Source organism: Eretmochelys imbricata, chromosome 15 (assembly GCF_965152235.1).
Source record: "Eretmochelys imbricata isolate rEreImb1 chromosome 15, rEreImb1.hap1, whole genome shotgun sequence".
Taxonomy (NCBI): domain Eukaryota; kingdom Metazoa; phylum Chordata; order Testudines; family Cheloniidae; genus Eretmochelys; species Eretmochelys imbricata.
This window is the reverse complement of record NC_135586.1, coordinates 5,034,511-5,062,003: the sequence shown is the minus strand read 5'-3', so window position 1 is coordinate 5,062,003 and position 27,493 is coordinate 5,034,511. Positions and strand designations below refer to the sequence as shown.

The window sequence follows — 27,493 nt, the reverse complement described above, 5'->3', positions numbered from 1 at the left end:
ATAAGAGCCATTACTAATCCATCACAAGGTGCATTAAAATCCCCTTAATTAATAAGTAGGAGACACTGAAATCTACAAGAGAGTGAGCAGCCGAGGGGAACGTGACATGGCTGGGCACTGAGATGCTCAAGCAACTGGCTGTGCTCCCTGCTGGGCCCAGGCACACCACAGAGGCGGCAGCGCCGCGAAGGGAACCTCGGCTTGACTCTGCTGGGGAAGCAGCTTGTCAAGGTTCCTTCCCCACTCTGAACTCTAGGGTACAGATGTGGGGACCTGCATGAAACCCCCTAAGCTTATTTTTACCAGCTTAGGTTAAAACTTCCCCAAGGTACAAACTATTTTACCTTTTGCCCTTGGACTTTACTGCTGCCACCACCAAGCGCCTAACAAATATATAACAGGGAAAGAGCCAGCTTGGAAACGTCTTTCCCCCCCAAATCCTCCCCAAACCCTTCACCCCCTTTCCTGGGGAAGGCTTGATAAAAATCCTCACCAATTTGCATAGGTGAACACAGACCCAAATTCTTGGATCTTAAGAACAATGAAAAAGCAATCGGGTTCTTAGAAGAAGAATTTTAATTGAAGAAAAAGTAAAGGAATCGCCTCTGTAAAATCAGGATGGTAAATACCTTACAGGGTAATCCGATTCAAAACATAGAGAGTCCCTCTAAGCAAAACCTTAAGTTACAAAAAGACACAAAAACAGGAATATACATTCCATTCAGCACAGCTTATTTTATCAGCCATTTAAAGAAAACAGAATCTAACAAATATCTAGCTAGATTACTTACTAAGTTCTAAGACTCCATTCCTGTTCTGTTCCTGGCAAAAGCATCACACAGACAGAGAGAACCTTTGTTTCTCCCCCACTCCAGCTTTGAAAGTATCTTGTCTCCTCATTGGTCATTTTGGTCAGGTGCCAGCGAGGTTATCCTAGCTTCTTAACCCTTTACAGGTGAAAGGGTTTTTCCTCTGGCCAGGAGGGATTTTAAAGGTGTTTACCCTTCCCTTTATATTTATGACACAGCTGCTCACGCAGCATGATATAAATGGCGAGTGTCAATGCCAGAGCCCTCTGATGTGCCCAGGGACCCTCTCCCCCTGGCTACCAGTCTGAGCCTAGCTGAGATGGCTGGAAGGATATGGGGGTTTTGAGCAGCTGCAAACCTGGCTAATGCATGGGGGTGGGAGGGGAGAGGTGGGATCTTCCAGGGAGGGGGCTTAGGGTATGCTCCTGGGGAAGGGAGTGGGAGGGGCTGCTGGGTTCCCGGGACAGGGCGTGAGAAGCACTTCCTTTTGATTCCTCAGCATTCATCCCAAATTGCCGGGAAATCACTGACCAAAGCTTGAGCTGCCTCTGGCTGCAAGGTCCCTGGATTGCAGCAGGTGTGTCCCTTCCCTGCATGCTGTACTGGCGATTCCCTGCCATCTTGGTGCTTCCACCAGTGTGAACCATTGTGACTGTGTCTAACCTGCACCCCCTGTGGAGGCAAACGTTGCTTCCATGCCGCCGCCGCCCCCCCGCCCGGTGCTCTCTGCAGGGCAGGCTGGGCTAGACGTGCCCATTTCCAAGGCACCCATGCAATAGCAGGCGCTGGGGACCTCTGCCAATGAAATAAAGTGACCCCATTTTACTGAGGCTGCCTCTCTTCATCTCTTGGTGACCTTGGGTCTCATGTCTCCTCAAGCCCCGTCTCCCAGGCACCACAGGGAGCTGTAGGACTGGCCAGCATGTGCCTTTGTGATGCCTCGAAGTCCCCTGCCCTCGGGGGCGGGTCTGGAAGTGGCTGACATGGTTTATAATTCTGCTTTTCTTGCAATGTGACACTGTGGCCCATTGTAAAACATGTCTTGTCCAGGCTGCCTCTCCTTCCCCTGCTTCCCTCCCAAATTTATGTCAGCTAATGGCCGAGAAGGGGATGTGCATGGCAAGCGGCCGGGTGCTCGACTCACAAATTGGCCCGGCTAAAGGAAAGCTCCACACAAACAGGCAAAATCTGCATACTCCTCAGATGTTATCTTAAAGACCTGTCAGGCCCAGACAGATGGTTTCTATAATAGACTCCATTCTTCACCTGCCTAGTGGCAGAAATACTGATCTGCCTGACGTGGGCTGTGCCAGCCAACAGTGCACAGTTGTCTGTAATAAATCCAAGTCCCTTGGTGTCCTTATCTTGGCTGTCACATCCTCCTCCCCTTCCTCCACCTCCCAGGTGCTGATCCCATTCCAAATCCCATTGTCAAGCTGTCCTGCAGTGGCTCAAGAGCACGGGTACCAACCTCAGGACAGAGTGTTAGGAACCAGTGCGCAGAACCCACATTGACTGTGAGTTCTGTACTTTGATTTCACCAACAAGTTATCAAGTGTGAACTCCTTGGGCCCCATAACAACCTAACCATGGAGTCACAGGCGGTCCTCCTTGGGCACTCCAGTCTCTTGTGCTACCTAGGGGAGCCTACCTTTGTGATAGCAGGTCCCTTCCACCAAGAATCACAACAATATTCAGGTTACTCCCAGTCCCAAAGACCAGTCACTTACCCTGGTCAATTGCACCTCAGCTCTCACACCAAAGACAATGCTTGTAGCCAATCCTGTAATAAAGTAGCTAAAGCTTTATTAATAGGAAAAGGAAACAAGAGAGTTATTTACAAGGTTAAAGCAGATAAACCTACACACACACGAGTTACAATCTTAAGTTTAAAAGCCTCTGTAATAAGTAAGCTCTGTATGTCCTTTAGGGCTAACCCAGGCCAAGCAGTGCGGATCTTTTGCTTATGCTTAGCAATCCTTGCCCCTTAGAGTCCAAACAGCATAAAAGAGACAGTTCCTCCTTGATAGGGCTTTTTATTCATTTCCCCCTTGTACTTGGAGTTGCAAATTCAGCTGTTGGGTGGAATTCCATTGCATGTCTCCTTTTTGTCGGGGGGCGGGAAGCAATCAACAGTCTTTTGTCCATTGATGTTCCACAATGGTTTGTCTGGTGTTTATGGGCCTTCTTTTGTTGGGCAGGGGATAACACCTCCAGCTGGAAACTAGTATTTCACCGTTGCTAATGCTTTTTCCCTGTCTGGTGATTTACAGTTAGAACAAACTTAAATATCACTGTATAACATGGGATACAGAGACTAATGCATGCAGCAATTTACAAGGCTTTCATAAAGTTTAAACATGAAACACGTGTTTATAACTCGAACCCCTATGTTAACAGCACTAACACCCAGGTGAGCCAGACTGGCTCCAGCTATCTATTTGTCCTTGTTCATTGGAGACCTAGGGGCCTTGGCATGAGCTGTCACCTGGTCCACCAGCATCACAGGCGCCACCCAGCCCCATCAGACAGAAGCCACAGGCTGAGTCCCGACAGCCTGGTGCTGTTACTCAGGACTCCATCTCTGTGGGAGTCAGTGGAGTTTTGCCTCAATCAGGACTTCACAGTTCGGCCTGATAATCTTTTGATCCTTCTCTCGCACCTCCCCCCCCCCCCCCCCCCAAGCCTGTGATTGAAAATCACGAATGAGCTGACAGCACCCGCCCCAGTACAGTAGATCATTCTGCAGACGGATGGTTGAGCAGTTTGCTGAAGGCCAAAGTTTTCCAGTTGGGCCCCACTTTCAGGTGACTCCATTTCTGGATGCCTGAGGGTCGCTAGCTGAGTCCCTAAAACTGGAGTCACCCAGATTTAGGATGGAATTGAAAATGTCAGCCTAAGCGACTTGCACAAGGTCCCAGAGAGAATCAGTGGCAGTGCTAGGAGATGAACCCAGGAGTCCTGGCCCTGGCTGTTTTGGGTGTGCTGCAGCCTGATTCTTTCTAAACTGAAACACAAGATGAAATGGATGGGAAGCTTTGGGAGGGGCTGGCTGGTTTCTACTTGTACCCTCCAGAAAGGAGACGAGCGACACCAGAGCAGTCTGTTTTGGGATCGGCATGGGCTGTTTTGCATCACAGCCATTGGCAGGGTCTGGATTGTTAAGCCTGTTTATTTAGATAGCTCTGCTGACCCTCAGCCCCTGAACCCTTGCTAAGGTGACTGTGCCTTGTGCTAATTGTGAGCATCCCCGCCCTAGCAGGAGCCCTCTAACTTTGGGCCCACAGATTCAGAGGCCCCAGAAGGCTCTTAAGAAGGCCCCCAACCCCCTGCCATGCACACAACTTACCTGAGCAGTGAGGCAGTGCAATGTATCCTGAAGCTGAGATCTGGGACTGAGGCTCAGCCAAATCACCCTGGTGCAGTCGTCTGTGATTTCCTCTTGTTTAGCTGATGACGGGGCTTGTCTCACAGTTAGTTACCTCTCACTTGATTGCTGCCTTGCAGCATGTCTCCTGGGGCCATCGCTCCTTGTTATGCATGCTGCGCCCCTTGCTGCGCACCTGGACAGCTGCTCTGCACAGCGGAGGCTGAATTACACTTCGAATTCCCTATTTGGAAAAGGCTGTGAAGTTCTTCATTCGCACCTGGCAGGGCATGGTGGGCAGACAGTGAGATGTGGAGTTGGCCTGTCATGGCCCCCTACTCAAAGGGCTAGAATGCACTGCATGTGTGTCTCCCTGGATCTGCAGAAAAAGACCTGGGGATGACAGTGGACGAGAAGCTGGATATGAGTCAGCAGTGTGCCCTTGTTGCCAAGAAGGCTAATGGCGTATTGAGCTGTATTAGTAGGAGCATTGCCAGCAGATCGAGGGAAGTGATTGTTCCCCTTTATTCAGCACTGGTGAGGACACATCTGGAGTATTGCATCCAGTTTTGGTCCCCCCACGACAGTGAGGATGTGAACAAATTGGAGAGAGTCCAGCGGAGGGCAACAAAAATGATTAGGGGGCTGGGGCACGTGACTTATGAGGAGAGGCTGAGGGAACTGGGGTTATTTAGTCTGCAGAAGAGACGAGTGAGGGGGGATTTGATAGCTGCTTTCAACTACCTAAAGGGGGTTCCAAAGAGGATGGAGCTTGGCTGTTCTCAGTGGTGGCAGATGACAGAACAAGGAGCAAAGGGGGAGGTCTAGGTTGGATATGAGGAAACACTCTTTCACTAGGAGGGTGGTGAAGCACTGGAATGGATCACCTAGGGAAGTGGTGGAATCTCCATCCTTAGAGGTTTTTAAGGCCCGGCTTGACAAAGCCTTGGCTGGGATGATTTACTTGGTGTCGGTCCTGCTTTTGAGCAGGGGATTGGACTAGATGACCTCCTGAGGTCTCTTCTAACCCTGATCTATGATTCTATGATCTCATGTAACTCCTCTCCAGGTGCTCTGAGCACAGCAGCCTCTCCACCCCCCCACCCCAAAGAGCATGCTGGCACTTCCGCAGGTCTTGATCCGTAACTGTGCACCCGAATCAGAGGGTGATTCCAGGGGCCGGGGCGATCTGCCTGCAAACCACCAGGGAAGGAAACCACGGTGATCAGCTTTCTCTGGCCCAGGTGTGTGCACAGGGTGAAGAGGGCTGGGCTTCTCTCCACTCTCCCTGGGACTGCTCCCAGGGGGCTGGGATCCTATGGATGGTGATAGTCAGCTGTGAAAACTTTCTCTCTGCTCCCAGCAATGGAACATCTCCCCAACAGGATGCCCTGCCATAGCTATGGGCATCCCCTGTGCATCGCATCCCTGTCCTTTGCAGATCCTGTGCTGGGAGTTCCTGCCAGGACTTGCTCCCGCGAGTTCTGGTCCAGCGCCGAAGTACTTGCTCTGACTTGGCTCAGCCCGGGCTCCCTCAGTGCCTTCGGTTTCCCCCATAGTGGATGATTTGCTAAGCGCTGGCAGGGGATCCGTGCTGTGTGACGTGGGAGGGAGCACAGGGTTGCAGGCTCTGCTTGGAGGTGCTGAGGCACCCTCCAGTCTTGGTGAGGTCTCAGGGAGTTGTCTCACTCCCCTGCTAAGTGTTGTTTGTTCCCAAAGCAGCTGACTGAGTGCATGTCAGCCATGAGAGCTTATTTTCTATCCCTGCACCTCCTCAGCATTGGCACCCCTCAGCTCCCAGTGCATGTGCTGCTGGGGACACCTCTCACCTGAGGGCTGCTCTGCTCTTCCCCTCCACCCCCGTGTCTGCATGGAAAGCAACAGCTGCCGGTGGTGAGGGGCTGGGGACCCGGGTGTGGTGCGAGGCAGGAACAGAGTTGCCTTCCTGACTGTGCTGCTACGCGGCAGTTTGGAGCAGAGGTTGATTGGCGTGAAAGGGGCTGTCCAGGCTCAGGGACAGGCTGCCACTGGCTGCAGCCTGCCCCTATTTGCAGCATCCCAGGGTGCTGGATGTGCATTAGTGATGCATTAATAGACCCATCACCCAGCTGGGTAAAGCCATGAACAGGTCCATGTGGGCTGGAAACCCAGTAGCAGTGAGCCCTGCCATCAGTGGCTGGTGGCACCCTGCAGGGGAGCGGTGCTGTCCGATAGCTGGGGCAGACGAGGTGCCAGAGGCAAAGGCACAGAACCCCTACAAGGACAGCCTTGCCCTCCCCTGGCTCCCCCAGAGTTGGCCGGGCAGGGAATGGGCCCTCCAGCCTACTCTGCAGAGGGACGCACCCTGGCATGATGCTGGAGGAAGGGGGTGTTTCCCCAAGGACATTCCACACAAAGGAATTGAAACAAGCAGGCTCCTGCAGAGCCCCTGGGCACCATGCCAGAGGGCACCATGCCCACCCAGGGGTGGCAGAGCGACACTGTCAGCCCTTGCCCAGCACCCCCTCAGTGCAGGAGGGAAACCTGCTCACTCACTGAAAGGAGGGTGGGGCTCTCCTCTGTGTGTGGGAGGAGCTGGATCTATGCAGGGCCAGAAGCTTTGCTCTGAATCACAGTGTACTCAAGCCTGCCCACTAGACACAATGCCTCAGCCCTCAGACTCCGGGGCCAGTCCAAGCAGCAGCCAAGGGATGGGCTCCCCTGAGCATGGCCAGGAATGGGTTAATACCTTCAGCTCTGGGTCCACTCCCCCAGGACAGTGCCTCCGCGAATCCCTGCCTAGTTACAAACATACCCAAAAGCCTTGGGTTTTTTTTTGTTTTTTTTACAAAAGTGTGTCCGGTTTTGGAAGCTGTCGAGCTCTGTCTCCCTTCCACCTGCCAGTCTCTTTATCATGCTGTATCATCTGGCTCTGTGAATGGTTTAGCTTTCAAGTGTTTGCATGATGAGGGTTAGTTCTATTTAAAATTTGCAGGCCCCATGCTATCCAGAAAGAGTTGGGGCTGCTTTCTGAGCAGCACCAGTGTTCACTATGAAAACTGACTGCAAAGAGTTACAAAGGGATCTCACAAACATGGGTGACTGGGCAACAAAATGGCAGATGACAGTGTTGATAAGTGCAAAGTAATGCACGTTGGAACACATAATCCCAACTATACGTACAAAATGATGAGGTCTAAACTAGCTGTTACCACTTAAGAAAGGGTCATTGTGGATAGTTCCCTGAAAATATCCGCTCAATGTGCAGTGGCAGTCAAAAAAGCGAACAGAATGTTAGGAACTATTAGGAAAGGGATAGATAATAAGACCGAAAATGCCACTGCATAAATCCATGGGACGCCCACACCTTGATTATTGCATGCAGTTCTGGTCACCCCATCTCAAAAAAGATATATTCTAACTGGAAAAGATACAGAGAAGGGCAATGCAAATGATGAGGGGGCTGGAACAGCTTCCATCCAAGGAGAGATTAAAAAGACTGGGACTGTTCATCTTAGAAGAGAGATGACGAGGGGGGGAAATGATTTAGGTCTATAAAACCATGACTGGGGTGGAGAAAGGAAATAGGGAAGTGTTGTTTACCCCTTCACATAACACAGGAACTAGGGGTCACCCAATGAAATTAGTAGGCAGCAGGTTTAAAACAAACATAAGGTAATACTTCTTCACACACTGCACAATCAGGCTGTGGAACTCATTGCCAGGGGTTGTTGGGAAGGCCAAAAGTATAACTGGGTTAAAAAAAGAACTAGACCAGTTCGTGGAGGATAGGTCCACCAATGGCTATTAGCCAAGATGGTCCGGGACACAACCCCATGCTCTGGGTGCCCCTAAACCTCTGATTGCCAGAAGTTGGGACTGGATGAAGGGATGGTCATTTGATAATTGCCCTGTTCTGTTCAATCACTCTGAAGTATCTGGCTTCAGCTGCTGTCGGAAGACAGGATACTGGGCTAGATGGACCATTGGTCTGACCCAGTATGGCCGTTCCTATGTTCTTATTATTCTCCTAATTCCACTACTGATTGTTGTTACTTATTGATTACACTTGGTTGAGTCTCCCCTGCCTTCTCCCAGCACCTCTGGAGGGCAGGCTAGTCTGTGCATGGGATTTGAATTTGCCAACTGAGTGGCTCTTAGCTGACCTCAGGTCCATATGACAGTCAGAACCAGTAAGGAGACCCAGGAAAACTTTGATGCAGATGGATGGCTGAAGCTGTTTGTGTAGATGCTGCTGTTGGGTCTGAGTGTGGCTGTCAGATTCCCTACCTACCCCCAACCCTGGGGACTGGGTCAGCTTAGGAACAAGAGCAACCTATGCAGCTGGGCCTGCCACACCAGTCAGGACAGCAAGAATAGTTAAGGAGAAACTCCTCCAGCACTAACCCTCCGAGATGCATAGATTTCTGAGGCTAGAAGGGACCATTGTGATTATCTAGTCTGACCTCGTGTATAACACAGGGCAGAGAACAGCCCCACAGTAATTCCTACCACCGAGCTTTTAGAAAAAACAACCAACTTGATTTAGAAACTGTCAGTGATGGAGAAGCCACCACAACCCTTGGTAAATTGTTCCAATGGTTAATTACTCTCATAGTTAAAAATTTATGTCTTATATCCTATCTGATTTTGTCTAGCTTCAACTTCCAGTCATTGGATCATGTTACACCTTTCTCAACTAGACTGAAATTAACAAATTAAATATTTGTTCCCCATGAAGGTACTTACAGACTCTGATCAAGTCACCCCTGAGCCTTCTCTTTGTTAAGCTAAATAGATTGAGCTCTTTGAGTTTATCACTAAAGGCAGGTTTTCTAATCCTTTAATCATTCTCCTGGCTCTTCTCTGAGCCCTCTCCAATATATCAACATCCTTCTTGAACTGTGGGCACTGGAACTGTATTCAAGCAATGGTCTCACCAGTGTAAATACAGAGGTAAAATAACCTCTTTACTCTGACTCAAGATTTCCCAGTTTATGCATCTCAGGATCACATTAGCTCTTTTGGTCAGAGTTACACGGAAAGCTCATGTTCAGCTTTCTACAATGGCCCCAGATCTTTTTCAGAGTCCACGCTTTCCGAGATTGAGTCCCCCATCCTGTAACTACAGCCTGCATTCTTTGCTCCTGGATGTATACATTTATCTGTATTAAACCACATATTGTTTGCTTGCACCCAGTTTATAATGCTATCTAGATCGCTCTGTATCAGTGACCTGTCCTCTTCACTGTTTACCACTGCCCCAATTTTTGCGTCATCTGCAAACTTTATTAAGGATAATTTTTCTGCTTTCCTCCAGGTCATTGATAAATATGTTAAATAGTATAGGGCCAAGAACCAATCCCTGCAGGACTCCAGTGGAAACAGACCCACTTGATGATGATTCCCTGTTTACAGTTCCATTTTGGGACCCATCTGTTAACCAGTTTTTAATCCACTTATTTGTGCCATGTTAATTTTATATCATTCTAGTTTTTTAATCAAAATGTCATGCAGCACCAAGTCAAATGCCTTACGGACGTCCAAGTATGTTAGGTCAATACTATTACCTTTATCGTCCGAACTTGTAATATCATCAAAATAAGACGTCATTAGTTTGACAGGATCTATTTTCCATAAACCCACATTGATTTTCATTAATTACATTACCCTCCTATAGTTCGTTATTTATCGAGTCTTGTATCATCTGCTCCTTATCCTGCCCTGGATCAATGTCAGGCTGACAGACCTATAATTACCCAGGTCATCTCATTTACTCTTTTTAAAAATTGGCACATTAGCTTTCATCCAGTCTTCTGGAACTTCCCCAGTGCTCCAAGTCTTATTGAAAATCAACATTAATGATCCAGCGAGTTCCTCACCCATCTCTTTTAAAACTCTTGGATGCAAAGTTATCAGAACCTGTTCATTTAAAAATTTTCTGTCTTTAGTAGCTTCTTTTAACATCCTCCAGAGATACTAATGGAATGGAAAGAATGTTATTGTCACCTTATTATGAGACTACATCATCTGTTTTTCCCCCAAATACAGTACGGAAATATTTTTTGAACACCTCTGCCTTTTCTGCATTATTATCCATAATTCTACCATTTCCATCTAGTAATGGACCAATACCATCATCAGGATTATTTTTGTTCCCAATATATTACAAAAATATTCTTCTTATTGTCCGTAACTCTACTGGATATAGATTTCTCCTTGTGTTCCTTGGCTTCCCTTATCAGTTTTCTACAATTCCTAACTTCTGATTTATATTCATTACTATCAACTTCCCTTTTCTTCCATTTGTTATATATTGTTTGCTTTTAGTTTTTTACAGTTGCCTTCACTTCCACTCTGAAGCAGTTTTTTTTTAAAAAAACCTTGCATTGTCTTCTTCCTCAGTTGTGGGATTGTGGCTTTTTGCACATCTAGTAAGGTGTTCTTAAATAATTCCCAGTTATCATTTTTTCTGATTATATTTTTTGTCCCAGCTGAGTTGGTTCATAATCTTTTTCAGCTTTGTGAAATTGGCCTTGTGTGTGTGTGTGTGTGTGTGTATATATGTATATAATGTTACTGGTCTGGACAGTATTCTGCTTGCACATTATAAGTGTGATCAAGTCATGATCCCTTGTACCTAAGCTACCATTCTCTTTTAATTCTCTGATCAGTTCCTTTTTACCTGTTAGGACAAGGTCTAATACAGAATTCCACAGTGTTGGCTGAACACTTTTTGAATTAAGAAATTGCCACCTGTAACGTTTAGAAATTCCAAGGTCATTTTAGTACTGGCAACCTTTGTGAGATGATGCACAAGCAAAGCACCAAGCAGCTAAGTCAAAAGGCTGCTTTGCAGTCTCTGGACCTGGAGACTGCAACATTTCTCGCATCCTACTGTGCGGATCTCCCAGTGCTTACTGGCTTATAGCACAATTGCAATGTGATTTGGGTGTAAGAGTGAATACATTAACCCTTTGGCCTCTTCTACCACTCAGGCATAAGTGAGGCAGGAATGACACATGCTTCCCGTATTTGATCGGGACGCATACAGACCCGGAGCTGGAGGGAATTACAAGGATGCGTAGAACTGAAACAGAATTTCCTTTCCTCCTAAGTGGAGGCATTCCTTTGAAAAGAGCTTCCCCCATGCTGTGCTTTGGTGCCTAACACCTGACCTACTATTTCCCGTTTCTGGTGCCAGCTGCATAGCAAAGTGCAAGAGCAAGATTTCAAATATTACAATTTGAGGACAAAATGGGCCTTTTCATAATTGCCTTGCTTGTCTGGAGAACCCCCCAGTGTAGTTACTAGGAATTCAATATTGAAATTACTAGTTCCTACCCTCGGTGGACTAATTTTGCGGGCAGCAGAAGAATGAGGGAGTTAATGCACACTCTAATGAACGTCAATCTTGTCTCATAATGAATAGGAATCACAGTTTGCTGCACATTGTAGGGAAATGAAAAGCAACCAAAGTTCAATTCACTTTTTTTTTCCGTTTGCAAGATAATACAGTGCCTGGCAGATGGGTACATTCATTTGTCAACGCTAAGGATTTTTATCTCGCACTGTACAAGTCAAAGTTTTCCTTCAGCTGAGCTTTGTTACGTTTTCTATACAAGCCAAGCGACAATGCAGTTTACAGAGCTGAATCCTTCTGACAGTAGTGTGCTTTCTCCCTCTTAGCAAACATCCAGACAATGCCAAGCAGAGATGACCAGTCCCTGCATGGTGTGTGGCTGCTGCTCACAGGCATGACTTTGCTTGCTGGATTTAGAGAGGTGTGTGTGTGTGTGTGTGGGGGGGGGGCTCTTTTGTGCAATAAAATTCCTCTGAGGAAACACAACCCCCCATCCTACCCCTACACACGAAGGTGGTGTCCTTGTCCATTTGACCTGCTATCTTCATTGTCGGCAAGGGTCCCCCACCACCATGTGATGCCAAAGTGTTTGTTTGCAGTGCGAACTTTACATCTGACTGAGGCTGGGCTACTGTTATCTTTCTCTGGGCACTAGCAAAAGAGGCTGGGTGGCTGCATGGAGGGACAAGGGGGTGGATCAGAGGAGGCCAGGCTGTCCCATTGCAAGGGAGGGACATCAGTAAGGAGTGGGAGGAGACACAGAGCTGACCTGCTTGTGTACTGGGCACTAGGGAAAGTAGGATGTTTAGACCCCCATCCAGATCTCCCTTCACCTATACTGGTTCCCCTCACCACATTCCTCTGCTTCCATCACTGAACTTCTCCATCCCTAAGTATGCATGATGTCCTCCTTCCATCTTCCCCCGGCCTGCCAGCAACCTCGATGTCAGGACTATGGTATTGAATGCCGGTCTGCTGGGTCCCTGAATGGCATCCCTAGTCTCTGCACCATGCCGTACGCTGAACCAGCACCCTGACCATCAGCCTCAGCGCTCACAGCCTAGGCTCTGACAGGCTGGATGGACAGAATTCTCATGGGACACGTGGGCTATATAAAGACCCCGACAGGAAGAGGAAGCTGTCTGAGCAACAGGACATTGCCTCTGGTTGCTGCCTAGCCCACCTTGCCTAGCCACCCTGGTGTAAACCTTACATTGCCCCCCTGCTGTGTCGCCTGACACTATGTCACTTGGACTTGCTTTGCTGACCTTGGCGCCCCATCTGCGCTCACCTCTCACACCCACCGACCTGACCCCTTGCATTGGGACTGTTGGCTTCTGACCCCTGTTCAAACTCTGATCATTGTTCTGGGCTGCATCTGATAGTGACTGACTTCCTGGATACCCACCGCCTCGCATGCTTGACCACTGCCCTGCCCCCACCTGCCTCAGCCATCAGACATGATGCACCTGCTGTTGGGGCAACTCCTCTTCCTCCTCACCAGCTGGAGGCTATTGCAGCCCGGGGACAGGATGCTGGGAGGTGAAGCCAAAGCCCAGCTGGCCAGGGCCTGCTGGTATCTGGCAGGCGCTGGGAGGGGCACGAGGGCACTGCAGGGTCCCAGGAGCAGCATGACTCAGAGGCTGTGCCAGTCTCTGACATGTTGGGCATGTGCACCATTCAGTGATGGGGGTGCTGGGTACAGCTGCCAGGACCTGTCACCGCATTTGTGCCCCTAGGAATCCAGCACTGCCCTGCTGACTGCTTCCAGGCAGCTTCAGCACCAGGGACAGCTCCAGCCCCTCATCTTGACCTTTTCCTGCAGTCTAATGAAGGGCACAGCAGCCCCTTGCCCGGGGCGCCAGGTGAGCCAGGCAGGGCTGTGGAGATTCTTGGGCTCCAGGGGCATGTGCCTCCTTGGGATTCCCACAACAAACCCCTGAATCGTGGCCCCACCCAGCTGAGGCACCACTGAACAGACCCTTAATGTGGAGGAGGGAGGGTGGGCCCATTTCTGTCTCCGAGCTCTGTGGGTCAGGAGTTGGCAGGATTGGCTGGGCCCGGAGCCCCGCGGAGAGTCTCTGGGGTGTTCAGAGTGTCTGCAGCATGTTCTCCACAGGGCTCGTCCTGGCTCTGTTCTCCTCAGAGCCTGCTCTTTGCTTGCTGTGCCTGGCAGCCCTACCAACTTCCTGCAGCTCTGGCACAGGCAGAACCTCCCTGGCCTTGGTCGGGTGGGCGGTGAACTCAGAGAGGGCCACAGGGTCAGGCCGTTTGGCGTCATGGCGGCTCTGGCTGCACGGGGTGAGAGCAGCCCCTGTGGGCCGTGCTTCTGCCCACTGCACGTGTTGGCACATCCGGCACTGCCTGTTCCTCTGGGCTCTGCCTTCCTGCTGTAGTGACAGGCTGCCTATGCCTGCCCAGCTGTGTGTGATGCAGTGCCCAAGCTCCACTGTGGGGTGAGGTGAGCACTTCTGCAAGAGAAGGCAGAGCTGAGGCCTTGGACCCAGGCCCCACTTATGAGCCCCCGAATGCACTTCTCTCCCACTGGCTGTGCTGGGAAACAAGGGATCTCAGCAGCTCCTGCTGCACCTCACAGAGCTTAGTCCTTCCCATGGGCCCTAGGGGTCAAACCCTGGGACCCACCTGCCCCTTCGTGTGGGCAAGTGTTATCCACTGAGTACAGGGGTCAGTGTCAAGCCCTTGCGCCGGCAGGGGTAAATGCCTGACGTTGCCTTTCAAAGAAAGATCCCCGGACCACTGCAGCCACTTGCTTCCTGCTGCCTGGGGGCCAGGGCCACTCCCCGACTACAGGGCAGCCCCTGACTTCTCCCAGTCCTTTCCTTGGAGGCTCTGCAAGTGAGGGGCAGGGGCATGGGGCACCCAAGGAAAGATTTTCAGTACAGTTTCTCTCCAGCGCAAATGAAAACTCCAGTCGAGCTGCAGCCGGCTTTCTGCCAGGGGAGTTTAAAGTTCCACTGTTTTTAAATATTTATTAACATGAAGATGTAGTTAGCACTTCAGCTGAGGGTAATACAGGAGAGGTCTCTTTGTTGGAATGGAAGTTAGTGATGCTGAAAAGCCATTAAGCCTTAAATATAAACTATATTTAGTGCTCAGTAGCAACCTTAAATGTCCCTTTGTTGGCTGCTTTGCTTCTGGAAGGCCGCACGTCTGGTTGGGGATTAGTCACTGCTATCACTTCCCTGCACGCGCTGGGCTACTTGCTAGCTTGGAGGTGGTGGTGAGCGGTTCCGAGGGAGGGGAAGCACAGTTCAATGATTGCATCTCCAGGGCTGATTATCCCCTCGCGCTGTGCGAGCGGCACGGCAGCTCTCAAACAGCTCTGCTGGGGGTGGCAGGGCCTGCACTGTGCTGGTCACATTGGAGGTGCCACTCGGATCAATCCCCAAATGGCCGGATGCTCCTGCATCTCCCTTCTGGCTGCTTCCTGGACCTTTCCCAGCTCACAGTCCTCCCCATTCTTCATTCCCAGGCTTGTGCACGTTAGGCTGCCCCAATCGTAGTCTCCAGGATCCAGGGCCTCTGGCACCCAGGATGGGCTGCGAAGCTGCTGGAGGTACTGAGATCCTGGGCTAAGGCAGGAGGATGCTAGTGAGGAGGGAAATCAAGGAAGGGACTTGACCCAATCACAGCCTGGCTTGGGTCAAGGTGTGGATCAAGATGCAGAAGATCCTTATGTTGTTTTCTGTGCTGGCTCCGCATTGCCTGGTTAGCTCGTGAGCCATCAGGGTGCCTAGTAGTGCGGCTCTGTCTGGAGCAGCTCCCTGCCCTGTCTCTCATGGGGTGGGAGCAGCACACACTGAATTCCTCAACGATTCCCCAAGCTGCCGGCTCGCCCTCAGGCCAGGCCGGGACAGCTCTGCCCCTCAGGCCCCATGGCTCCTGGGGAGCGGGGGCTTGGTCTCCTTGCTCTGTTTGATCCCTGACCTCTGCCAGGCTCCAGAGCCGGGGAGGCGGTGCTACCGGCCATGGCATAGTTTGTGCTATGAGACTGAGACCTAGTGATATGCTGCAGGCCCGTTGGTTTCTGGACCGGGTCATCCTGAATCTGAGATAGGACCTGGTATATGAATCTGAATCCCCCACCCCTGATCCTGGGCGGGACAGGAACCAATGCTGTGCCCACTCTAAGCTCCATATCCTGTGCCCCAGCCCACTGTTCCCATGTCTGTTTGAACCATTTGCCAAGGCCAACCTGGAATGCTGGGTAATAGTCACAGGGCCTGGGCCTGATCCTATTCTCCTGGCTCATCTGGCTCACACAGCAGCTGTGGGTGCATGGTGGGCATTGTTGGCTCAGCTCTTTGGCCTGTTCTGGATGGTCATAGCAACCCCCTGGCCTTAGTGCCAAGGACTGCAGCCCCTCCCCCAGCCCTTCCCTCTAGTCCCTCTGCCCATCCTGCCATGATGGCGCCACTGCTGAGAAAGGACGTGACAAAAGGGAGTCAATAGGGCTAGGAGGCCGTGTGCCCCTTGCCCCGCGTGCTCCTCACCCCCCCGATCACTCTGGGTGCAGCTTGCCGCTCTCCCTGCTCCGTGCAGGCCGTGGGGCACCCCCGGTGCTGCCCTGCGCCACAGCAAGGCCTCTGAGCGGTGCTACTACGTACACACCTGCGCCCGGCTCGCAGTGATGCCGTGCGCTGCCCTGCTGACTGGCTTAAAGAGGCTCGCGGGCTCCTGTGCTCAGGCTCGGCACCTTCCGCAGTGTCATCTCCGTGGAGCGTCACAAATCGCTGGGCCTGGGAGATCACAGGGCCCAGCTCCCTGATCAGTTGGCAGGCCCCGGGGGTTCTGGGTCAGGCCACAGCTCCCTCCACCCAGTGCACTGCGAGCAGCCAGGCGTTCTCTGGGGACACCGGGATTGGCTCTGGCTGGCCAAGCCGCAGGTGGCCTCCTCTCCACTGGTGAGGTTAATGCCAATGGGCGGGGCTGGGAGGCAGACCGGTCAAACAGGCTCAGAGCAGGCAGCATGCTGTGTTTGGAGCCAGACATTTTCTCTGGAAGCGCAGCTCCTTGCCCGCGTGCTCTGCTCGGGGCCGTGCTGCGCACTCGGCTGCGGGGATGGGATCCAGACCACAGTCAGTGGGACTTTATGTAGCAAACTTCCATCACGAAGGAGAGTTTATATTTCGCTTTAGCACCAGCGTGAATAAAGATTGCAAATCAACGTCCCTCTCTGGTTGCTGAGAGTGGATTCACGAGGCAGGCTATATGGATTTTGTAGGCAATTAAATTTTACATAATAGAGTAACTAGACTGTACAAATTTAAAGAGCACCTGGAATACTCAGGCATATTCTGAAAAATCTAATCTCGTATTTCAGCTCTGGCCCATTAATCTGTCATGTTCCTTTCCTGAATTTCCTCTTCTATCAGCGCTGCAGCAGACGCAGGCAATTGGCTGGTAAATGCACACTTTCTCTGCCACGCGAAGCCCCCAGCCAGAGCTCTGTTATGCACACCTGCTCTCCCCCGAGGCCTGCTCCCATCCCACCTGCTGCCGTGTGAGAGCCTTCTCCTCTGCAGCCCCTGGCAGATCCTGCGTTTTTCTCTCCTTCATTGAAAGATGAGGGAGAGTCACATCTCAGACCCCTTCTCCCTTGGCCTGCACCTCCTAACTTCTCCCTCTTACTTCTAATTCATTCTTGAACTTGACTCTGGCAGGCGTCTGGGGCTGCAGCCTGCGTGGGAGTTTTCCAGAGCTCTAAGCGGCTGGGGTGTCTGCTCAGGCCAGAGAGCAGCAGGCTGCTTCTGCCTCATTACTGGCCTCCTGGGGGCAGGAAGGTGCAGCCCAGAGGTGGTACTGCCTGGGGAGTAGCATGTGGGGTGTGGTTGGGTCCTGGGTGTAGATGGGAGGAGTGGGTGTGCGTCATCAAAGCAGAGATGGCAAAGGCCTATTGGATCCCATCCTGCCTTGCCATCCCTGCCGCTCGTGCTCCCTCATCCCACTCCCTGGTGCTCTGCCCCGGGGTAGTACAGTCCAGTTTGGCTCTGTGCACTCGGCTCTCTTTCCCCAGCCCTCCTCGGTGTACTTGGCCCAGGGAGTTGGAAGAAACTCCAGCTCATCTTTTCCAGAGCATGGCATTCGCGTATGTCAGTGCTCCCCAAGCCAGATACCCAGGCATGAGAGCTGCAGCGCAAATGGCCTTCTGCTGCAGAGAATCCGGCTTCTTTGCCTGGGCCTCTGTTCCCAGATTTGGGGCATGGAGGACTCTGATGTTAGCCATCGGCACGTTTAGATCCTGGGTAACGGGCCAGGGGTGGGTGGTTAATGTCAGGGGTCAGGAATCAGGGGCGAGGCTGTTTCTCTCTCGATGAGTGGACTGAGGGATTGTGATGCTTGGATCTGGGATGGCAGGGGTCCGGGGTTGGAGTCTGGGACAGGGATGCTTGCATCTTGGAATCTATTTTTTCTTTTGGTGAAAGAAGGGCTCAATTGGACCTTTAATTGGAAGCTCGTTGGGGCAGGGACTGTCTCTGCATTTGTCTGTAACAGCAGCTAGCATGGCGGAGCCAACACTGGCATCCCAGGGTGTGACTACAACACTAGTGATAATTAAAGTAGTACATCCTCTTTCAGGGTCTTGTGCAGCTCCCTCTGGAGCAGGGTATGGACTGGGAGTCCCTGCCCCATCTCTGCTCTGTATCCCCAGGCTCAGTGACAGTTGCACCTTGGCCCCCGCAGTCACCTATACCAGAAAGTTGGAGCCGTTTACAAACTGGTTTAGTGAAACAGTGCAAACCCTTGTGTAGACACACACGCTCTCTCTATGATGGGAGTGGTTTATCTTGCTTTAGGTGAAGTCGGTGAAGAATCAACTTAAGCCAAATTGCTATGAGCCACTGGGAAATCAGAGCCCTCCCCCCCACATGCTGGGGTTGCCTGGTTTAATGAAATCAGTTTAAAACACCCCTTCAGGACATGTGGATATTCCATCAATGGGGTTTGTTTGCTTAAAAGGCAGAAATTTAACTTTAGTGAACTTAAATTTCGTCCGCACAGTTTTGCATTAGTTCGGATTAACTGCCCAGCGTCCTGGGCAGATATCCCATGGTGCACTGTTCCACTGCTCTGCTCTGTGCTCTGTGTTTTGTCTTGGGCTGCATTGTGGGAAACCACCGGAAGCTACAGACATTTTGGGACTTGGGATGAAACGAACAAACTCCCACAATCGCTCTCCTGCCATTCCATTAATTTTGCCAGAGCCACTTCCAAACTGGCGTCAGGCAGCACGGAGGGCCCAGCGCTGAGCACTCTTATTGTGGCAGGGTGACACAGGTGCATTTGCAATCACGCTGGCGGCTCGGCTGTTTCATGGGGCAGTTGATGCTGCAGTGGCCCAGCTAATGGAGGAGGAGCAGGAGAATGAAATTAAGCAGTCTGGAGAGCTTGTACCTGGGGGCACCTGTACGAGGTAGAGTGCTGCACTAGCAGTGACTGGTGGGACGGGCTGGTGCTGCAGAATTGGAATGACCAGCAGAGGCAGCAGAATCTCGGGATGACAAAGATCTTTGCTAGGAATCTGCACAGAGCTCACCCCGGATCTGCAGTGGCATCACACCAACGTGTGAGCTCCCCACAGCATGAAGAAGCGGGGGGATGTGGAAGCTTGCCACCCCGATACCTGTCAGTAGCTTAGCTAGCCTGTTTGGAGCGGGAGATCGAGTGTCCAAGCTGTTGTCACGGAGGTGTGTGCTGCCAGGCAATGCATAGAAGGTTGACAGCTTTGCATGGACGGGGTTCCCCAATTGTATAGGGGCTGTTGCTAGGACACAGGTGCCTATCCTTCACCTCCCACACCAGGGTAAAGACTTTACCGACAGGAAGGGTATATCTCCATGGTGCTTGGAAGGCCTGATTGATCCCTGTGGAGGATTCACCACTGTAATGTGGGGTGATCTCATCAGGTCCACGGTGCCAGGGTATGTGAGCTCAGGCCTGTTTGCTGCAATGAGCCAGGGACCTCCTTAGATCACTGTGGACACTGATGGAGTTATGATTCCTCCTCTCATTCTGGGAGACCCAGCTGACCCTCTGCTTCCCTGGCTGAAGAACCCTTCCACTGGATGCTTGGACAGGAGCAAGGGTCGGTTTACCTCTGCCCTGAGTAGCTGCAGAACGTCAGTGGGGAATGATTTGGAAGGCTGAAAGGAAGGTGGCATTCTTGAATGAAAAGTCTGGCTGTTACCTATCATTGTGCATCGTGTGTTAAGTGCCTGCTGGATTTTGCACCACATCTGTGAGAGTGCAAGGGAGAAATCCTGGAGAATGGGTGGGGATAGAACCTGGAGAGACTTTCTCAAAATCATGGGCAACCAGGGAGGATGTCCCTGCAGCATAGCCCAGGTGGTCAAGGGAGTAGGGTCAGAGATGATCCTACTTTGATGCTGGGGTAGCTGTGGTGAATGAATGCTCTGTAAGCAGGGAAATGAATTTTAGTTGGCTTCCCATTTATGGGTTGAGCTATACCTTAATGAAGTTTGTCAGACAAGTGACAATACACAATGAACTAAAACCAGTTGAACAAGGAACCTAGTGCAAATTTATGAACATTGGGATTGAGGAGCACAGAGTCATGTATGTTGAGGCACTGGAAAGGGTTCTCCTGCTTCCTGTCCTGTGGAGTGGGAAGGACCTGTAATGCAGCTGATTGAAATGGGGGTCGCCCCAGCATGGTGTATTTTCCACACTTTGCAGGGCATTGGAATATTGGGGTGCAGAGCTTGACCTTTGCAGCAAAAGGTGCTTTAGTCCAGCCATTTGCTTCTGCAGTGTCTGCATCATGTCCCCATCCTGGGCCAGGCACTCCACTTCAATCTTTGGAGGCTGCTCCAGGAAACTTTCCCTCCATAGCTCTGCCTTCATGGCAAGCTAGTGGGGTGAACTGAATACATCGTGGAACAGATCTTCGCTAGCTTTTTTTCTTTTTTCTAAGATTTGACAGCATCTCTGCAGGTGCTATCTTCCCTTATCATTCAGCTACAGGTGCTAAGGGAAATCAGAAGAAGACACAAGTACCTATGGTCCCACTCCATGTAGTCCCCCGCCAACAGTGATCAAATGTTTCTTTTCCCACTGTTCTGCAATGCCATTCTTCGGTTCCCATTCTGTGGTTCCCTTCAAAATGCTAAGAGGTTTTTCCAAAATAATTCCCCATGCTATAAGCACCTTGTTCTTTATTGTGGGAGTTGAGTCATGTGTGGTGTGGGAAAGGGTTCTAGAGATATTGTAAAGGGGTCTTGTTTGGGAGTTGTTGGGTGGTCACTTTCTGCGCATAGGGATGCGGGCTGCCCTTACATGGATGATGTAATGCAGAGGCGAGTCACCAGGAGACAGAGAAGAGTCCTGTTCAAAAATGCAAATGGGCAAACTGGGAAGATCTTCAGGGCTGCAACTGACCCTGGCAGTTTTCCCCCCAGCTGGTGCAGGACTCTCCGAGTAGCCCCAAGAGAGCTGCTCTGCCTTGCAATCTTTACACCAAAACTGAGCACAGGCTTTGCCTTAAGTTCCCCTTTATGATTTCTACAGCTCAGCATAAACTGCCCTGCAAAATGAATTGCATTCTGCGGTAATGACTCTGTATCCAAACGCGGTCTGGTGCCTCCCAAGATCTCTGTGCTTTGACGTCTCTCTCTAGCCTGATTTGGAGCATTAACCTCATGAGCTGTAGATGTCTGTGAAAACTGAGTGCTCTTATCCACCGGGGTGCCAGGCCACCTCGGCTCATGCTGTCTGATTCTGGGGCAATGGGGAGGATGAGACCTGTGCAATGAACCCCATGGTGCCGGCATTCTGAGCCAAGTGCGGGTTGGGCCGTCCATGGTGGCCGGAGTGGGGAGGAAGGGGGCGTGTGGAACAGCTTGGTAAGGGCAGGAGGGGTCGGATGGGGAAAGGGGGGCTGGTGGTTCTGGGATTTGTGGAGTAGGAACCGCAGAGAAATAGAGGTGTGAAGTTTTCAGCCTATGTCACAGAGGCCACGTGCATCGTGCTGGGTGGGAGGCAGTTAAATGCCAAGGTGGTAGAGAGAGGGTCCTAGCACTGCCCAGCATGGTACTGACAGCCCTGGCCTGGAAATGGGAGATTAAATCCACCTGGACAGTTGTATTGTAACATAGCTTGTGATCCTGCTGGCACAGCTCCCCTCAGCATCAGCAGTGTAGGGCAGGGTGCTGGGGGAGCTCCCCTTCCCCATGGTGTCAGTCTCTCTGTCCACTTGTGGTTCGTGCATACTGTCCACGTTTGCCAAGTCAGACAGTTCCTGGCTGCCCTGATAATTCCCCTCACGGTTGGCCCCTACTGTGTGTGCAGGGTCAGGAGAGCAGTGGGTAGTTTATCGGGTGCCTGCCGTGTTCTCTGTGCTGCTACCACCCACAGCAATTTTGAGTTCATTGGTAGCATTGCTTGTAAAAGTGCAGCGCAATTCCTCAGAGCATGGGCAAGAAGCATGGGCATTGCCAGGATCTTAGTCTGGTTCCTTGTCTTCAGGTAACTTCATTGGAGCTCCTTTGCTTTGACGAGCATGGTGCCAGCTCCAGGAGTGCCCCTCACCTTTGTTTCCTCTGGCTGTGCCTTGTAGACATCTGTATTGCGGTGATCCTTCCAGGTGGGACAAGACAAGCATGTCTCCCAATCCAGGGCCTCTGCAGGGTCCCAGGCAGAGCCATGAGGGAGGGGCCACAAAAACTCACTCCTGTCTGGTATTGAAGGGGGCCATTCCTGGCTGGCTGCCTGTCGGCACTCAAGCTAAGAGTTTGACACAGAGGCCAGGGGACCCTGGAGCACACAGGTACCAGACTGGCAGATCCAGGTGGGGAGCAATGGAGTCAGGGGAGCAGTGGGGAGTAGTTTGGAATGGGTCCCCACAAACCTTAGAGTGAACAAACTCTCTACAAAGTGGAGTCACTCCTGTTCCAAGGGGGATTCTGTGCTGCGGCCTTTCTGCACAAATACATCACATGGAGAACAGGCTTGGTGTGGCACTTTAAGGCGAGCTTGCTACAGTCAGTGCATGTAATGTTGCCATGTAGACGAAGCCATACGTGGCATGGTCCCCATCTGTGAGTAGCTGGTCCTCTATGCCCCAGCCTGGCTACAAGGTAGCACCCACAGGCAGGGCTGCAGGCGTGAGCTGGTTCCTCCTGGTGCTCCCCCCACCCCCGAGCTCCTCAGACCCATGAGCATTCGTTGTCCTCCCCCGGCCACCTCCCAGTTTGCCAGGCCATAGGTCAGCCAGGGAAGGGTGACTGGAGAGTGCCTATGTGGCCCCGAGGGCTGGGAAGAGGCAGTCGCTGTCTCTGTGTGCGAGGTGAGCCCAGTACTGTCTGCCAGGCGGAGCATGGGGCTGGGGTGAGAGTGCCTCCCAGTGGCAGAGGAGAGGATGTCTCATGGGGTGAAGGGAATCTGCTGTTTGCGAATTCAGGCCGAGAACCCCCCAAGGACAAACAAGCCCCCTCCCTGCCCAGACCCCTGGTACCAGGCCAAGTGAGTGCTCACATACCATGGATCGCCCCGTGTTGGTACTTGGGAAACAGCAGAAATCCCCTGTGGGTGGTGATTGCCTGTCCTGCTGCGTGCACGTCATCTCCCTACCATCTCCCCAGGGCACAGGGCTGTGCACGCTGGGCATCTTGGGTAGAGATGCTTTCTACGTTAACATTTCATGACACCAGGACTGTACAGTCCCCCTGTTCTATCTCCCTGTCCCAGACACCCAGGTCTCTCTCCCTTTCTCTCTGCTTTTGGAAAGTGCCCATCACAGTGGTCTCATGGTGATACCAGCTCTAGTCAGTTCTGTCTAACGATGCTCTGCATTGTTCATTGAACATAACCAGCTGCTAGTGGCAGGGTTCTGATCACAAACACCCAGGATCGCAGGTCAGGAAGTGGGGCTCTGAATTAAGGACCGTGGGACTAGCCATGGGGTAGGGAATCCTAAGAGATCCTCACGCTGACTAGAGGAATCCTACATCAGCCTTCATAGAGTCCAAAGCCAGAAGGAATCATTGTGGTCATCTAGTCTGACCTCCTGTTGGATACAGCTCCAAAGAACTGCCCCAGAATAATACCCTTTGAACAAGAGCATGTCTTAAAAATAAATGTTGATCGAAAAATAGTCAGTGATGGAGAAGCCACCATGACCCTTGTAAATTGTGCCAATGGTTAATTACTCTCACCGTTAAAAATGTATGCCTTATTTCCAGTCTGGACTTATCTAACTTCAATTCCCAGCCATTGGATCATGTTCTACCTTCCTCTGCTAGACTGGAGAGCCCGATATTAAATATTTGTTCTCTGGGTAGGTACTTGCAGACTGTGATCAAGTCACCCTTTCACCTTGCTTAGCTTTGGGTTAGAGTTCTGCAAGCATTTGATCAATCTGTCATTCGTGCTGACTTTTAAGCTCGATATCTCATTTTGCTGGCACATGTGGAGTTGCCACTGCATATTTATCGTCCCCACTCAAGAAGGAGCTGAGCCTGCAGAGCCAATGGAGCCAATTCAAGCCCCATTGAGATGAAGCTGAGCTCAGAGAGCCCAGTGACAACACCGTGATATTTGGATTATCTGCATGCATAGCACAATCTTCTGTGAGTGGCACCTCATTCTGGAACTCACAGGGGCGGAACTTGGAAGAGTACCACCTCCTCCTTCCCCCCCCTCCACCCCGTCTCACCCCTGCACATGAACAAGGTGCTTATCTAGCAACTCTGAGATGGGTTCCCCATCGGCATTAAAGGGAGGGGGCTGCAATCCTCCCATATTGGCTGGAGATGAAGCTCATTGCCTGCTGCTGTCTGGATGTTTGCCATGAGTTGTGTCAGAGCTCTGAGGAAGGCAGCTTTGAATTTTAAGGATTGGAAGAGACCAGTCAGTTTGGAAGCGGAACAGCTGTGAGATGAGGATCCCCTGAGATCTTTGCTAACCACTGAGGGGCAATCCTGGTTTGGCCCTGCCCACTTTGTGCCCAAGGTGTCATACAGGGCTGCCCCCACGGCTGTTGTGCGTCGTCCTGTCCAACGGGTCTCACAGCTAATGTGTGCTGCCCTACAGCCTGCATTTCCCATTGCTTGTCCCTTTTCCCCTCGGAATACCCTGGACTGCTTCACTGCAGTATTTCTTTTTTACACCAATGCTGGAATGGGACAATGCACCATCCTACGAGCCCAGGCTGGAGGCATCAACTGGGAATAGCTATTGAAGTTAACCCTTTATAGTGTCTTTATTACCCCAATGTATATTGTTATGGGTTGGGCATAGCCCTTGCCCTTCATTTAAGATCGTTGTAAGAAAGAGGTAAGCTTTGTTATGGAACCAGGCTGCCCAAACAATAGACGCCTCCACGCCAGTTACAGGCACATGTCACTCCTCAAGACAAAGACACAAGCCAGGCACATGTGGGTTGTGAGGTTTAACTGGCTATTGTTTTGTGAAGGTTTGTGTGGCTGTGAAAGAGAAGCAGGCAAGCCAGACATGTGGAAAGAGAACAAGTCCTGTGTAGGAATGTGGTCCTGAGAAAAGGATAGGGAGAGCGCTTTTGGGCTGAGTGCTGACTGGAAAGTGGCTTGGAACTGTGAGCAAAGATGCTGTCTTGTTGGACTCCTGCTGTGTTCAGGGAAACAGGACTTCGTTTATTCTTTGTAAATAAAGAGGACTGCACCAAATACCTGACTCCATCATCAATTTCCCCTTTGAATGGCAATAACCCACAGTTCCCCAAATGTTTTGTGAACTGCTCAGATCCTAAAAAGGGTAACAGGATCATGCACACATTACTGGAGCAGACACGGCCGAAGTAGTTCTGAGATGCAGGATTCCCACAATGCTCTATCTCTTTCCTTTGACTCCCCTGGTGGGAGTCAGCCCAGCTCAGAGGATATGGCACAGGTTTACTGCAGGTGTGCTCCGTGGGAGGAGATCTGGTTACCCTCCAGTGATAGTGAATGGCAGGTTCCAGGAGACAGGGCAGGTGTGTCCTGATCCCCTCCCAATACTTCCAGCCACATGCTCTCCCATACTTCTCTCTGCTTCCTCACATGTTTCAAAACCTCCTCTCCTCCTTGGCTCAGCTGAGACCATCATAAAACTGACTCTGGGAGCTCATTTAAAATCCAGCTAGAGGGGAAATGGAAACAAATATTGACCTGTTTTTGTTTCCTTGTGTGAACAATCCAAGCTATTTCACTGATTTAAGCTCCCATCCTTGATTAGTGAAAAGATAGATTATTTTCACTTTGAATTGTTCAGAAACAAATAAAAGTCTGGGGTTTGGTAAGGTAATTTACTCCTTGCCGTTCTTGAAAGAATCAAACAATTGCAGAATCTGATACCTAACGCGAGCACTGCAGGTAGGGCTGTTGGTTTCTATGTGTGTATTTTTTGTTTGTGAGATGTGTTGGAGGGATCTACTTTTCAGAACAAAATGAACAAGAATTGAAAAGATTTTGAAAGCACTCTCTGGAGAGGTTTGAAAGTCTGAACATTTCTGAGATGTTTTAGAAATTCCGAGTTAACCCTGATCACTTTGTTTTTTAAAAAAAACAAACAAACCCAACAACCCAGCCCTGGCATTCTTTGTGAGGACTTCTAAAAGACTCCAGAATGCTCTGGCTGCTGAATAAATTATAAACACACTTCCTCTGGTAGGCCTGCCGTTCCAGGCAGCAGATCAAAAAGCAAATTAAATACTCTTTGGTGTAATTTCAGATGGAGCTAGTGGGTTCATTCGGAAGATTATGTATTCAAATTGTTTATCTTTTCTGTTAAGATACTGAGAGGGGAAAACGCTTTGGTTAAAAGTTTTGACTTGGGATGGGTTGAAAGGGGAAAGCCGAGGAAGAGACGGGAGCGCCTCAGCCCTTTGCACTGATCTCCCGGGACTTGTGTCGGGTTGTTCCTGTATTGTGCTCTGGCTGCAAAATGCCCAGGAGATGAAGTCTGCTCCACCCTAAGGCCATCGCTGCTTGGTAACAGGTTCTGGAGGTGAGCTCCCGAGGCGTGCTCCTTGCCGTGTGGCATGGGGCACATGGATATCCACTTACTTAAGGATATTTTACTCAGGCTGATCCAGTGTTTATAAGCTGCCCATCTAGGAGAGGGGGGACTGAGTATTTTGGACCAGGAGTGAGATCCTGACCCCAACTGATAATTTTGCCATCAACTTCAGTAGAGGCAGGATATCAGCTGCGAGTGCTCTGATGGTCATGGGTGCAAGTCTGTTGGCTCCCAATTCTGGGTCTGCAGTGCAGTGTGGCCTGATCCCAGCCCATGGAGATCAACGAGAAAACTCTCACTGACTCCACAGACCCCCATCAGACCCACAGTGGAGCTGCTGCACAGTCAGAGGAGCTGTTCTGAAGACTGAGGGCCCATGGCTCTGGATGGCTCAGCTGGAAACTAGGCTCCATGAGTGCTGGAACTACGGATGCTGGGGAGGTGGGGTGGGGGGGCTGTCACACCCCCCTGGCTTGAAGTGGTGTCCATCATGTCCAGGGTTTACAGCTTGGTTCAATGGATCTCAGCACCCCCTCTGTACAAATTGTTCTGGCTTCCCTCCCCCGCCCCCACATTGGGATCCCAAACTATCTGCCAGAAAGAAAGAAACTGAAGGGACATCATGGTGTCTGTGCCTGGCCCCTGAGCCCTGCAGCACTCCAGGAGAGCTGGGTGGGAACCCCCCATCCCCAGGAAGCCGATGGCCTCTCCCCTAAAATGGGTTCTCGTGTCATGAACTGTTTGAGCAAAATTCCCCATGTGGAATTTATGGCTCAGGGCTGCCCCACAATGAGCCGTAAAAGAGGAGTGCCCCTCCATTCCAGTCTGCAACCCCAGTGCCACGTACCTCATCCCACGCAGGGGAAGTGCAGGTAGGGTAACCAACTTTCTAATTGCTGACAAACAGACCCCTCTGCCCCACCTCCGCCCCCCAAGGCCCCACCCTTGCCCTGCCTCTTCCTC

General features: G+C 51.1%; 1 protein-coding gene across 1 annotated transcript in view; it reads left to right on the top strand.

Annotated features, from left to right (window-relative positions):
* Nucleotides 1–13,797: 13,797 nt before the first annotated feature.
* The window catches only part of RTN4R (reticulon 4 receptor), a 107,748-nt gene continuing 94,052 nt past the window's right edge, over nt 13,798–27,493 (top strand). Inside the window, exon 1 of the mRNA XM_077835340.1 lies at nt 13,798–13,819. Within this exon, the coding sequence (XP_077691466.1) occupies nt 13,798–13,819 (22 nt within the window). The remainder of the gene's footprint in view (nt 13,820–27,493) is intronic.